At 39.9% G+C, this 13,213-nt stretch overlaps 1 protein-coding gene across 3 annotated transcripts in view; it reads left to right on the top strand.

Moving 5' to 3' along the window:
• The first annotated feature begins 10,140 nt into the window (after positions 1-10,140).
• Positions 10,141-13,213, top strand: part of LOC147627555 (uncharacterized) — a 150,768-nt gene continuing 147,695 nt past the window's right edge. For 2 of the 3 annotated variants that reach the window (XM_086814472.1, XM_086814473.1), the window contains exons 1-6: positions 10,141-11,618; positions 11,772-11,877; positions 12,025-12,126; positions 12,219-12,314; positions 12,464-12,549; positions 13,077-13,197. In XM_086814472.1, coding sequence (XP_086670598.1) covers positions 10,354-11,618; positions 11,772-11,877; positions 12,025-12,126; positions 12,219-12,314; positions 12,464-12,549; positions 13,077-13,197 — 1,776 coding nt within the window. In that variant the 5' untranslated portion in view covers positions 10,141-10,353. The remainder of the gene's footprint in view (positions 11,619-11,771; positions 11,878-12,024; positions 12,127-12,218; positions 12,315-12,463; positions 12,550-13,076; positions 13,198-13,213) is intronic. The other variant, XM_086814474.1, reaches the window with a different exon arrangement.

The following is a 13,213-nucleotide window of genomic DNA, read 5'->3' as shown; positions in this document are numbered from 1 at the left end:
ATCCACACTACCTCTATCCTAAGTTCTCTCGACAACGCCAAATCCTTTGAGCCACATAGGCCACCAAGCTCCATTGCTAGCCGGGGGGGGCCGCGGGGGGGGGGGGGGGGGGGCACAACCATGAGTAAAGTCTGCCTGCCATATCCTAATCAATGTAATAGTCTTGACTCTCCAAGAATATAGATGCCAAGTAAATATCAAATAAAGCATCAAAGAGTATCAAAGAAAGCAGTTGAGTTGGTGAAGCCTTCTTATTAGAGAAGTGCACACACGGCACATTTTTTGCCCAGTGCTCATGTATGTCACCTACATAGTAACTATGTCACCTACATAGTTACTATGTGCATCACACTTGTTTTCACTTCTCGCATCTCACGGCACACACAAACACATGTACCTCGTCGAACGCGATGCCTCGTCGATGCCAACACTCTAGATACATCTCTGGATGGGGGGGAACCATGGTGGGTGTAAGCCTGGCCCATAATATGATCCATCATGCTTGGAGAACCATTAACCTTATGGGTATCTCCAATGAGCTTTCATGCATGTAACCTTTGCTTCGACTCACTAACAGAACCTCACCCTAGCCAACGTTTTTGCCACAAAGAGGCCTCATTTCTTAGTATCACACTGTGAGATTGGGACATACTCTCATGTCGTGCCATGAAGATTCGAACCACCATTTACCCATGCAAATCATTCCATGGTAGTCCTGGTGCTCATTATGTCAATCACATGCTTCTACCAACTACCTCATGTTAAAGGGTCCACACCACTTCTATCAACTACCTCATGCTTCTACCAACTACCTCATGTTAAAGGGTCCACACCACTTCTATCAACTACCTCATGCTTCTACCAACTACCTCATGTTAAAGGGTCCACACCACTTCTACAACTACCAAAGGTTGGGCATGAATAACATCCAGCATCGCCTATCACTTTCCATGCTGCCCTTGATAAGTTGCCTACCCAAAGCTTCTTACTAATATGCCCTCCATCAAGCGGATCGGTCCCCAATCGCACCATTTAACCTCATATATGCCAACTTTATGGCGTATCTTGGACCATCCACACCTTTCCACCCCGACAACATCTTTACCCCCACTGACACACTCACTTCGGTGGAAGTGGTCAACCATTAGGAAGGGGGGTATGTTAATCACTCCATAAGGTAACATGGTTTCACCTGTCCGACCTACCGTAAGGCAATTGCCATCTTACCCACTCAAACGATAACTTATTTATTGTAAGACAACGTTGGAATGTTCAGCAACCTTACTTTGTGCTGAATGTCAAATAGGGAAAGTCTAAGGACTTAGTATACATACTTGCTTAAGAGTAGTAACGAAGGCCGGTTAATTTTTTAGTTTGGCCGGCCTAATGGAAAAACAAGTCACTTATATATAAGTCATTTTTTCCAATAAGCAAGTCACAACAATTCCCTTTCAATTGTTCTCTTGTGATCTCCCCTTCTTCCCTCTTCTTACTTGCATGATATTGGATTCTTCCATGTTAGATGGATGCTTGTTTGGATGCTAGATGGATTCTTACTTGCATGCTAGTGGATTCTTACATGTTAGATGGATGCTTGTTTGAATAGGTTTGATTATAGTTTTCCCTCTTACATTATCTTCTTCTCCCTCGCCTCCTTTATGAGAGAGAACCATCACAAAGTACAATCTCTTGTTATCTCCATCTAGGTATAAAGAGCTCTCCCTTTACCCCTTTGGCAAAGGAGTAATCCAGTGTGACAACAAACGAAGTGAAGATGGAATTGACGAGCTAGCACACTGATCGAAGGAATATGAAATCCACACTTCTTCTCTAGAAACAATGAAAATGTGTAGCCATTCATATTACACAGAAGCGATCGCGTATAACCACAGGCTTGGCCTACATTAATGCGCTTCTTGTTAATGTACTTCTTTCATTAATACTCCTTGTTGTGTGTCAAGGGAATATGCGTTCTTATTGCTGTTATTGGTGCGAATTCGTCTCATGATATGTGCTAATTATTCTCACACCCACATAGTGAAGTTATACTTTGCAATTCTAAGGCAAGACCCAACGACACATGCTTTGACAAGTCTAAGGTAAGCTCTTGACTTGAGCAAAAGGGAATCATGATGACTTCATATTCACAATCTTCACATACATGACTCAACTCACGTGTCTTATGAATGAAGGCAGCTCATTCACAATCCTTTTTGCTTGGATGTCCTTCATTTACATGACTAAGTCTCTTATGCCATGCATCAAATTTCAGCATATCCTTTACCTATGTATACATACTACCACATAACACTTTGTAATGCATGCATCTAAAAAACCTGCCTTTTACAATTAGCTTATTTTTTACTTTGTAACCATACACCCCATAGGATTAAATACTACCTCCATATTTTGCTCAACCATTTGCCCAACTGAAAGCAAGTTCTTTAATCTTGGCTCACATAGTAAATTATGCAAATACTTCTCCACCTTTGTATCTATTATCATCTACATTGGTATATCTCCCACATCGGACCAATATGAGTAGTATTATCTCATGTACAATGGAACTTACACTTCCTACTTAGCTTTGAACCAATCTTCATGGCTGATCATATGATTACTACTGTTGGAAATACACGAACACGAAGAGATAGGGACAGAGTGACTGAGAGAGAGAGAGAGAGAGAGAGAGAGAGAGAGAGAGAGAGAGAGAGAGAGGGAGGAAGAGAGTTATACCATCATGTACGCTCCAAAAAGACTAGTTCATATTGATTATGAGTTTGTATATATAGGTGAGATCTAGGTCAAGTTAGGGTGTAATATATATAGCTCTAACACCCCCACTCAAACAAAGGTCTCTAGCTGTGAGCGAAAAACCCTTGGGGAGTGCAAGGGAAAAACCCGAGCCCCTATACATACATATCATATACAAAAGATTAATGTGCGTAATGTGAAAGAGTATCTATAAGGATACGAAAATAAATTTTGTACAAGTTTAATTATTCAGGGTGTGAGTGTGAAAAGTATTAATCTCAAAAGCATGAAGTTGTAGCAACTCCAAGTTCTCCACGTAATGATGTGAAACGAGTTTCACTCAGTCCTTTGGTGAATATATCTGTAATCATATGATCTATTGATCCTTTCTTCACTTCATGTGTCGAACATAATGATAATGAATAGCATTATGCTTGGATTTGCTATGTTGAACATAATCCTTGGCAAGACTAATGGCACTTTGATTGTCACATCTAAGTGGAGTACTTGACGATAATGGATGCCCGAGATTAGCAAAGTAATTGACAAAGCCATACCAATTCACAAGCTGCTACTAAAGATGTAGCTACATACTTAGATTCGGTTGTTGTAGAGACTGCAACACAACGCTGTTTCTTGCTAGCCCAAAAAATTAAGCAACCATTAACAAAGAAACAATTTCCACTCGTGGATCACATAGATGAGTGAGAACTTGCCCAATCAGTAGTTGAATAACCAAGAAGACATATAGAATCAGAGGGAGATGATTCTTGTTGGGCGGCGATAGATGAGTCCAAAGTCTTTAGTGCCTTTCAAATATTCAAGAACACGTTTGCCCAATAGAAGGAGAAGCAAGATGTTGCCCCAAGAAATTAGCCGCAAAGAGAATATCTGGTCTGGTGTTTAAGCCAACAAATTGTAAAGAGAATATCTGGTCTGGTGTTTAAGCCAATAAATTGCAAACAGCCAATGAGATTAGTATAAGGTTAATGTCGGGCTAATGCTTCGTCTCATGAGTCGTAGTTGTATGCTTGGTGGAGCCTACAAGACATGGAGTATTTGCAGAATGAGCATTGACCAAACCAAACTTTTCAATAATATCGTCAATGAATTTTGATTGATGAAGAAACAATATATCTTTCTAGTGATAGCCCTGAACTTGAATACCAAGACGAGTGAATCTCACCAAGATCCACCATCTCAAAAGCTAATGACAAAATCTTCTTTATGAGTTGCATAAAGTCGAGATTATTGGAAACAAGTATGGTATCATCGACGTATAGAGCAAGAATAACAAAAAGAATACCATCACGCTTGACATATATATTAGGATCAGAGAAACAAGAGATAAACCCTTTGAGATCAATTTTGATATACCAACAACTTGATGCCTGCTTTAAACCATAAAGAGTGCGATGAAGATGACACATAAGATGTTCCTTGCCAGGAATTGAAAATCCTTCTGGTTGTTCCATATAAATCTCTTCTTTGAGATCACCATTAAGAAAAGCGATTTTCACATCCATCTGATGAATCTCCAAATCAAAATGAGTAGCAAATGCCAAAAGAACACGTATGCTAGTCATGCGAATAACAGGGAAAAATGTATCATGAAAATCAACACCTGCAACTTGTGAGTATCCTTTTGCAACCAAACGATCTTTTAACTTATCAAAAGATCCATTAGCCTTTGTCTTTGTTTTATATACCCACTTGCACTTAATAGGAACACGATCAGGAGGCAAATCAATAAGAACCCATGTACCTTTGGAAATCAAAGAATCATATTCGGCTTGCATAACCTCCTGCCAATGATCCTTTTGTGGAGAAGAGATAGCTTCTGTATAAGTTGCCAGATCTTCATGAACATTCATAGCGTTATCAAAACTGTCATCATAGACATAATTTGAACCATGTTCAATATCAATGGGAAGATCAATGTATATATATCTGTAACAAATTTCTTCTCAAAAGTAGTAAGAAGATATTGCCATATATCATGAGAAGTAGGAAGATTGAATACATCCAGCATAAGAGAATCATGAAGAGCAGATAAGATATACCGATGAGCAGCTTTATTACGATAGATCCAATTCGAATAATTAGTTTGCCATTGCTTAAAAATAGGACCAACAGTAATAAGAGCGTTATCCTATTCTACATCAAGAGGTTGAGACGGACAGACAAGATTGGCCAAAACAATATCAGAAAGATCTCACCTTTAAGTATCAACATCATCTTGGCCTTCCATCCCAGGAAATCCTTGGCCTTAAAATAGGAGAACAAATCGTTGACCAGAGGGAAAACTATTAACGAGAATAGAAGGTGCCATCTTGGATTGCAAGAATATGTATAGAATGAGATCACATAATTTGCAGACCATGAACGAGAACATAAACAAGGAGGACTCTGAAAGTTATATGAGATATGTGCATGAGAAGTGAGTGGTGGCAATGAACTCACCAAATATAGAGCGTGATTTACGAGTTACGAAAAGCAAGTGGCGATGAAAAGTAGTACTCGAAAATAGAGGAAACGTGATATGTAATAAGAGAGTAACTCCAAAAATAGTTGGAGCATTCTATTTTGGGATGAGGACGAGCCAAAAAATTGGCTATTTTTTGATTAAAACATGAAAAGCGTATAGCACACAAAAAACGAACAAAAGTCTGTTACACGAAAAACACCGTAACTTTCAACTCTGAACTCCGATGAAGCTGAGCAAATACTCAAAATTTACCGCACGAGCTGCATGTTTTCCTATTTTAAGTGTTGTTTATCTGAAATGACATAACTTTTGATAGGAATATCAGGTTGACAAACCAATTGACTCTATAGAAAGCTTACGACATCGTGCACACACCAAAAACAATTGCATTTCTATAATACAATTCCAATTAGGATAAGATAGGGTGGTCCAGATCGACCATCCAAGGACCTGCATAAAATTTTATTAATAGTGATTAATCACTGGAATTCTACAAAACGTGAATAAGAGATTGAATAAAACATAGAACATGCACATGAACGGAATTAACACAATTGATACTTCCTTGCTCTTCTCTTCACAATAGCAAGATTGATGTTGCTCTGATACCATGTTAGAAATACATGAACACGAAGAGACAGGGACAGAGTGACTCATAGAGAGACAAGGAGGAAGAGAGTTACACCATATACACTCCCAAAAGACTAGTTCATATTGATTATGAGTTTGTATATATAGGTGAGATCTAGGTCAAGTTAGGGTGTGATATATATAGCTCCAACAACTACAGCCCAAATCAATGAACTGTTTATCTTCACATACCTGTATACTCGAGCTTTTACAACCATGTTGCATCATGGAGAATAATTGATGTTCCTCCTCCTTCTCTTTTCCTACACCCTTCTCTTACATCCATGTCTTTTTGATAGCATTCCTTGACATACAACATATGACCTATGTTTCCAAAATAGTGACACAATACCACTTCTTTCTTAACTTGAACCATGGTCTCTTCCTTGACATTCTTGAATATCTACCTTGATATCCACTTTGTGTTGGAATTATTCACATTATTTGGAATTTATGGATTTATTTGATGGATATTTATTTTATGTGCAAGCGAGAGTGATCACCTTAACTTGACGCATTTATGAGTTGTTTCATGGAAAACAGTCGATCACTAGCAAAGTTAGTGTGTGCATAGTGTGTATGGGCCATTGAATTTCTTTAAAGCAATATGTATTCTGATTTTACTTTTTATTTAACAATATACTTTTTTAGTTTTACTCGTCTATGAGTACAGGTTATACATCACAAGTGAAATGTTTTGACCGACTCTTTATGTAACCGAGGATAGTTGCATTTTCAACGGGGAAGAATGTTGGAATCGGGTGAACCATGAAGATTTATGTAGACACCGTATTCATGTATGGCCATGCACTATTATGTGCACACTATTTGTATACACACACTCTTCATATGAGAACACCCTCTTGTATGAAAAGTCCTAAATTGGGCAAAAAAAGTATTGTAACTGGCTTTTGCCAAATTTATCTTAATAAAAACTATAAATACCCACTAAGGGGACCATTCATGGCACTCAGTTTGCGGCCGATTGAGCCAATGCTTCTCTCTCTCTCTCTCTCCCTCTCCGTACGTGTTAGAGCTTTCATGGTATTCTTGGTATGTATGTTTCCATGCTTTATATGGTTTTATATGTCTCATCTTGCTTCCGTTTGCAACACTTTGATAACCACTCTAGAACCTTTCTTGATAAGCTCGACCTCTTGAATTCCCTATTGCATATCCATGAACTCTATAATCATCTTTGCCCATGAGACTCTCCACAATCTCCTCTTCCATGAAAATATGCTCTCCCTCTTACTATACCTCTTCCTTGGGACCGAGATTCATGTTAATTCTCTCCATGAAAACCTCTTTCCCTTGGCTATCAGATCTCCCTCTCTCACCGCGTCCTCTGTTGATTTCTCCCTCTACTTGTGTAATAAGCCGATTTGTGATATCCTCCTATATTTGATGAAGGTCCACCTTGAGGTTGCTTCCTCTTGACTACTAGATCTCCCTCTCTCACCACACCCTCTTTGTTGATTTCTCCCTCTACTTGTGTAATAAGCCAATTCGTGATATCCTCCTATATTTGATGCATGTCCACCCTGCATGTTGCTTTAATTTTTGGAACCAACTCTTCAAATGTATGTAGGTCATCTCTAGTCCATGTAGTCAATATTTCATAATCTTTGCCTAAACGTTGTATCCTCTTCAGCCAGATAACCAAACAAAGCCAATTGAATGACCAAATTCTGATTCTTTGCCACATAGTCTATAATACTCATTATTGAGCTATGTTTTTTAGTTGAAGCTTTCTGGCTTTATGTTGTATCCTCTTCAACCAGATAACCAAACAAAGCCAATTGAACAACCTTTGCCACATAGTCTATAATACTCATTATTGAGCTATGTTTTTTACTCATTATTGCCACATAGTCTATTATACTCATGTTATCCCGGTCCACATTATTGACCTATGTTTTTTAGTTTAAGCTTTCTGGGCTTTGAATGCATTTTCATATAAATGTGGTGAATATTTTATAATCTCTACCCAAACCTTGTATCCTCTTCGACCAGATAACCAAATAAAGCCAATTGATCAACCAAATTCTGAATCTTTGCCACATAGTCTATAATACTCATGCTATCCTCCTCCACACTATTGAGCTCTGTTTTTTAGTTGAAGCTTTTTGGCCTTTAATACATTTTCATACAATTTTGCCAGGCCATAGTTGTTGCATAATCTCTAACATGCAGAATAATTGAATAAGAAAGAGTCATAGTATAACCTTTTTGTTCTTCTATACCATTGCTTAAATTTGCTCGATAGAGAGCCATCAAAGTTAACACTCTTTCTTACATCATCGAAGGATCTGAAGTCTGTGTGGTGAAAGTGGCATCCTCATTACCATTAATCATTAAAGCTTAAAGATCCATTGACTCCAAGTAAGGCTTCATCTTATAGCACGATGTATGATAATTTCCTTTATCCAATTTCTCCATAACCATAAGGTTTGCATCTCCATATTTGAGAAACAAGCTTCTAATGAATATTTGAGAAATCACAAATACATGAGCAAATACTCAAGAATCTCACAAGAATTAACGATGAAATAGAAGATGTAATAATCACATATGAGTGCTTAGTGATCATAATTAACATAAAAATAGACCAATTTATGAAAACATAATACTGAGCTCTAGAGAGATAAAATGCAGCCTGCAAAACAGAGAAATAATAAATTAACACACTCAATGTGCTCCAAATTGATCTCTATTGATGATCAATGCATGTAGCAAAACCTTTTCCCCTTTATCATTTTTAAGTCATATTTTTGTTGTTTTTAGCTCCTTATGCATTAAACTTTGGCTACACACTATGCATGACTTGTGAGCCTCCCAAATCTCATTTTTTTACCCTCTATAAAGCCGAGAGAGAGAGAGAGAGAGAGAGAGAGAGAGAGAGAGAGAGAGAGAGAGAGAGAGAGAGAGAGAGAGAGAGAGAGAGAGAGAGAGAGAGAGAGAGAGATTCTCTCTCCATATAATATTTTTTTTGATGCTCCTCAAGTACTAGGAAATAACTTAGTCCCATCTTTTACAAATAAATCGGGTGTGCGCAAAACCAAATAATTTATTCACTAATGGTTATTCACACGAACCTCATGTACATTACTATTGCTTTAATTTAAACCTTACATTCTACCTTGGTTATCCATTTTAACCTTAGCACGAAGATCATGTGTATTATTATTGCTTTAATTCAAACCTTACATTCTACCTTGGTCATCCATTTTAAACCTTAGCATGTACATGTACACCTCCTCCCTCAATGCCCATCACAAACATCTTTCCAGCTTCTTTTGCCCTCCTCCCCTACTTTGCTTATGTAGCTAGTTTCATTCCTCCTCCTCCTCCTCCCCTCCTCCATGAGCCCTACAAAGCTGCCCCCTCCTCGAAGCTCGACCTCCCCCTCCTTGAAGCAACACCATCCTCTAACTTCCCGCATTACCGCCCTTTGTCCCTCCAATTGCTTGACCTCTTCCCTCTCTTCACATGTATGCAACCTACGTCCTACCCTCTTTATATCTCGTTGTTCTAAAAACATCCAAACTCCCACAACAAAGTTTGTCTTTCCCCTAAACATCAAATCCTTGTAGAGTTTGTGCCCAAGGTGCATTTTCTCTAGCACTCGCTAAATGCAATCAACATGCAAAAGACTAGGTTGTGACACATCGACAAAAAAATTGGCTCATTGACTACATGATAAATGTGGGAGAAATTAATATTAGTTTACCCTAAAGACACTACCTTAGTTCCTTCTTGTTTAACTCAAGGTCATGATGCTTAACCCAATGGCCCCACAAAACCTCATTGTGGCTCATTGAGAAAACTATCTAGGCTATATTATATCAGTTAATGTCTATTGACCCTTGAGGACATTGATTAATGTAAACCTTAATGTAACTTAGGTTACAATGTGGTTCTTAGCTGCTCCCTCCATAATTGTCGATGATTCAAATGGTGAGAGAGAGAGAATCAAGAAAACTAAGGGCTAAAAAGTCTCGAATATAATACGTATTCGTAATTAGGCTATCTATAAGGGGCACATAGATAGTTTCGCTGTTGTGGATTGTCAAAATCGTTGAACTTACCAAGGGTGTGAGGAGAACTAGACGGTGTGAGGGCGATATTTTTAGTGCAAGACGACTAAGTCGGTTGGCGACCGGATGGATCGGTGCACAGGTTAATCACGAGGTTAATAGAGGTTTAATTAATAGAGGGTTAAGAAATGGCATTCTCTTTTTCCCCCTTCAGAGTTTTCCTCAGCTGAAAGCAGGGACATTCGGTTTATCTAGATGTTCTACCATCGCCATAGCTATTTACATCGTCTTCAATTTGGCTTGTTTGGATTCTTTTCCATCGGTTTTGCGCTCTGCAGGTAAGGGGAATTTTGTTAGGGTTTCCTCGATATCTGCATTTTTCCTTCCATGATTTCTTGCGACGATCAGTCTGCATGAGGAGATTCGGCCTTTGGCTAGTCCATGGATCTGCGCTGGGACAGGATTGAAACCATCAGACAGCAACAGCAGCAGAATCAACAACAGCAGCTGCAGGAAGAGAACGAAGCTTGGGAGAGCAACACCAGCGACGATTCTTCTGTGGGAGATTATGACGGTGCAGACATGACGATGATGCATCAGCCGGAAGTAGACATCGACGACGAGCTCGCCTACGAGTTCCCCCGGAAGGACCTCGCAGTGTTGCTCGATGGCCTCAATAAATGGCCATGGACCGTGTACCCCATCCAGCTCACAAATTGTCTCATCTCTGCGGGAAAAATCGCAAGCTTGGGTATGGAAGAGCCAAGCTCGGAGCTCAAGAGATTGCAAACCTTGTACAGAGAGGCAGTCCCTAGCGCCTTCGAGAAATGCCTTGACGACAAGGCCATATGGAAGTGGAACGATGAAATACACAACAATATATTTGATGCTCTATGCCGTTTGATGGATTTGGTAGTGGCCAAGCTGCTGCAGGTGCAGCAGGCCTCATCTATGGAGGATTTGCAGCCTCTTCTAAGGGCCCTTTCGCTAGGGTTCGACAAGCATAGCCAATACCACATCAAGCACAAAGAGCAAAGCAGGCCATCAGGTCCAGCCACTATAGTCCCAGGCCCAGTTTTAGGGTTAGCCTTAGGTTCATCGCCAAAGTTTGCCAGACCCCTCCCTGTTTCCCCTACCACAAAGAAGAGTGGAGACTGGTATTGCTCCAATAGAAAAGCCTCAGTGAAGGAGGCCGAAGGTTGTGAATGCAGTCGATGCAGGCCCCCAGATGTCTATTGTCGGCTTTCTAATCTCCTCAACTACTTTGGACAGACAGCCTATGGCAACGGCTATCAGCAGCTACTCAGAGTCCTCTCCGTACCACAGAAGCTTGTCCCTGCATTACTGGAAGCGCTGCTTCTTCCCATATCTAAAGCTGTAGAGTTTCTCACTGATGACGTCACAGAGGCTTTTGCAGAGCCTTCCAATAGGGTTCTTAAGTATGTTGCAGACAGACTAGAGTCAGATGTGGATGCTTTGAGTGACAAGACCAAAGATGGTTCTTTTGCTACCCTTTCCTCCATTCTCAAGCACCTGCAGGACATTATTGCTCACAACTCTTCACTAGAGCAGGCTGAGAATGTAGTGAGTATTGTGCAAAGAAGATTGGTTGAAAGAATGCTGGGTTTCCACTCCTTCAATAAGCAGCTGAGTGCAGTAAGAGAGATCAATAAGCTCTTGGAGAATGCCCAAGCCATTGCATCAAGGTAGGGGTTCAGGTGGAGAGCCTAACCTTGCCACGTGGGTGTTTTAGGTGGCAGTTTAGGTGTAGATTTGGTTACAGCAGGGACAATTCTCTTGTTGTAGTCAATTGGCCTGACTTTGCATTGATTCAGTTACAGCTGTTTGATATTATGCAGGGATAATTCTCTTGCTGTGTGTACAGCCATTCAATGGCTGGAGAAAATGGACATTTTGAGGAAGGTTCTTCGATCTCACCTTCACCATAAACAGTATGTTGATCAGGCAATTATTTTTCCCTTCCTCTTCTCACGCATATGTTGTGTTGATTTGCAAATGCTTATTCGTTGCTACTTACTTTTTTGTTAGCACCTGGTTTTGCATGCATAAATTTCCCAGCTTTATGTCCTACATTTCTTGTTTTGCAAGCAGGTTCAAAAGATAATGAGGTTTCTACTTCAAGAGAAGCGGCTTTCTGAGGAACATTTGGATGCAATTTGGGCAGCTACAGAGAAACCTGATCAATTTGAGGCGGTGGATTGGCTACTACTTAAACTACTTAATGCCATTTACTCATTTAGAGCATGCCTCTGATACCTCCATGGCCTGCTTTGTTGTTTATACAGGTGAAGGCCAACATTTTTGACCTTATTGCAGATTTGGCTTGGTCTTTTTCTCCCGAGCAGCTGGACAGTTTGTTTGGACGGTTTGAACGGAGCCAGGTTTTTGCAATTGTCATTGTTTGGGGTTGAGACTTTTTCCGTTCAGGTTTTTACAATTGTCATTGTTTGGGGTTGGGACTTTTTGTAACAGTATGGCCTTTTAGATTGTGTACTTTTTTTATTTATGTAATGCATTCTTCCTGTGGCAGGGCCAGTCTGTGTTGGATATTGTCAAAATACTGACATTGGTGAAGAAGCTGGCTCAAAGTGATAACAAGGGAGTAATGGCCTCAAGGTATTCAACAGTCCCAAAACGCGGATTTTTGGTATTGATTTTACATCCATACAATTTAATGACAGGCAGACTTCTAAGCTTGAATCAGAATAGGAAAGATGGTCTTCGTTTCCCTTGGTATATGTAATGAAGGTTATTGGTTCTTGATTTGTGGATAAGTGTTACCGGCGGGCACACAATTGAGTGTCCTTTCTGCCCTGTGGTATAGCAATAGGACCCAAAGACCTGTTTATTATGTATTGGGATTCTGGAAGGCCTATTTTATTTGAATGTGGAAGATCTCATCTCTGGAGCATTCTGGACCTAATGTAACTAAGTTCTAGCTGCAGCCTTTAAGATGCGAGTCTTAGTCTCGGTACTTAAAGCTTGGTCTTTGGTTGGAGGGCATCTATGCATGCTGATCAATCATTTTAGAATCTGGTGGCTGTTATGGGGGGATTAATTGCTCTTACAGTCAGGATTTTCTTCTGTATTCTTTCAGTGCCTCATACTATTGCCATTGTGTAACTAGAGAATGTGTTCTGTAGATTGCTGGAGCTTTTGTGGAAAATGATGCTGTCAGATGAGGCACCGGGAGAGATAATGGAGTCTGGAGCGTTCACAGAGATTCTGGGTCATTATGATTCAATAAATTGTGCAAGCAAAGATGTGGGTCAGAGAAGCT

The sequence above is a fragment of the Cibotium barometz genome, chromosome 20, assembly GCF_041138505.1.
Source record: "Cibotium barometz isolate CiBa-2024 chromosome 20, ASM4113850v1, whole genome shotgun sequence".
Classification (NCBI taxonomy): domain Eukaryota; kingdom Viridiplantae; phylum Streptophyta; class Polypodiopsida; order Cyatheales; family Cibotiaceae; genus Cibotium; species Cibotium barometz.
The sequence above is the reverse complement of the archived record's forward strand: the minus strand, read 5'-3'. Positions and strand labels throughout refer to the sequence as shown.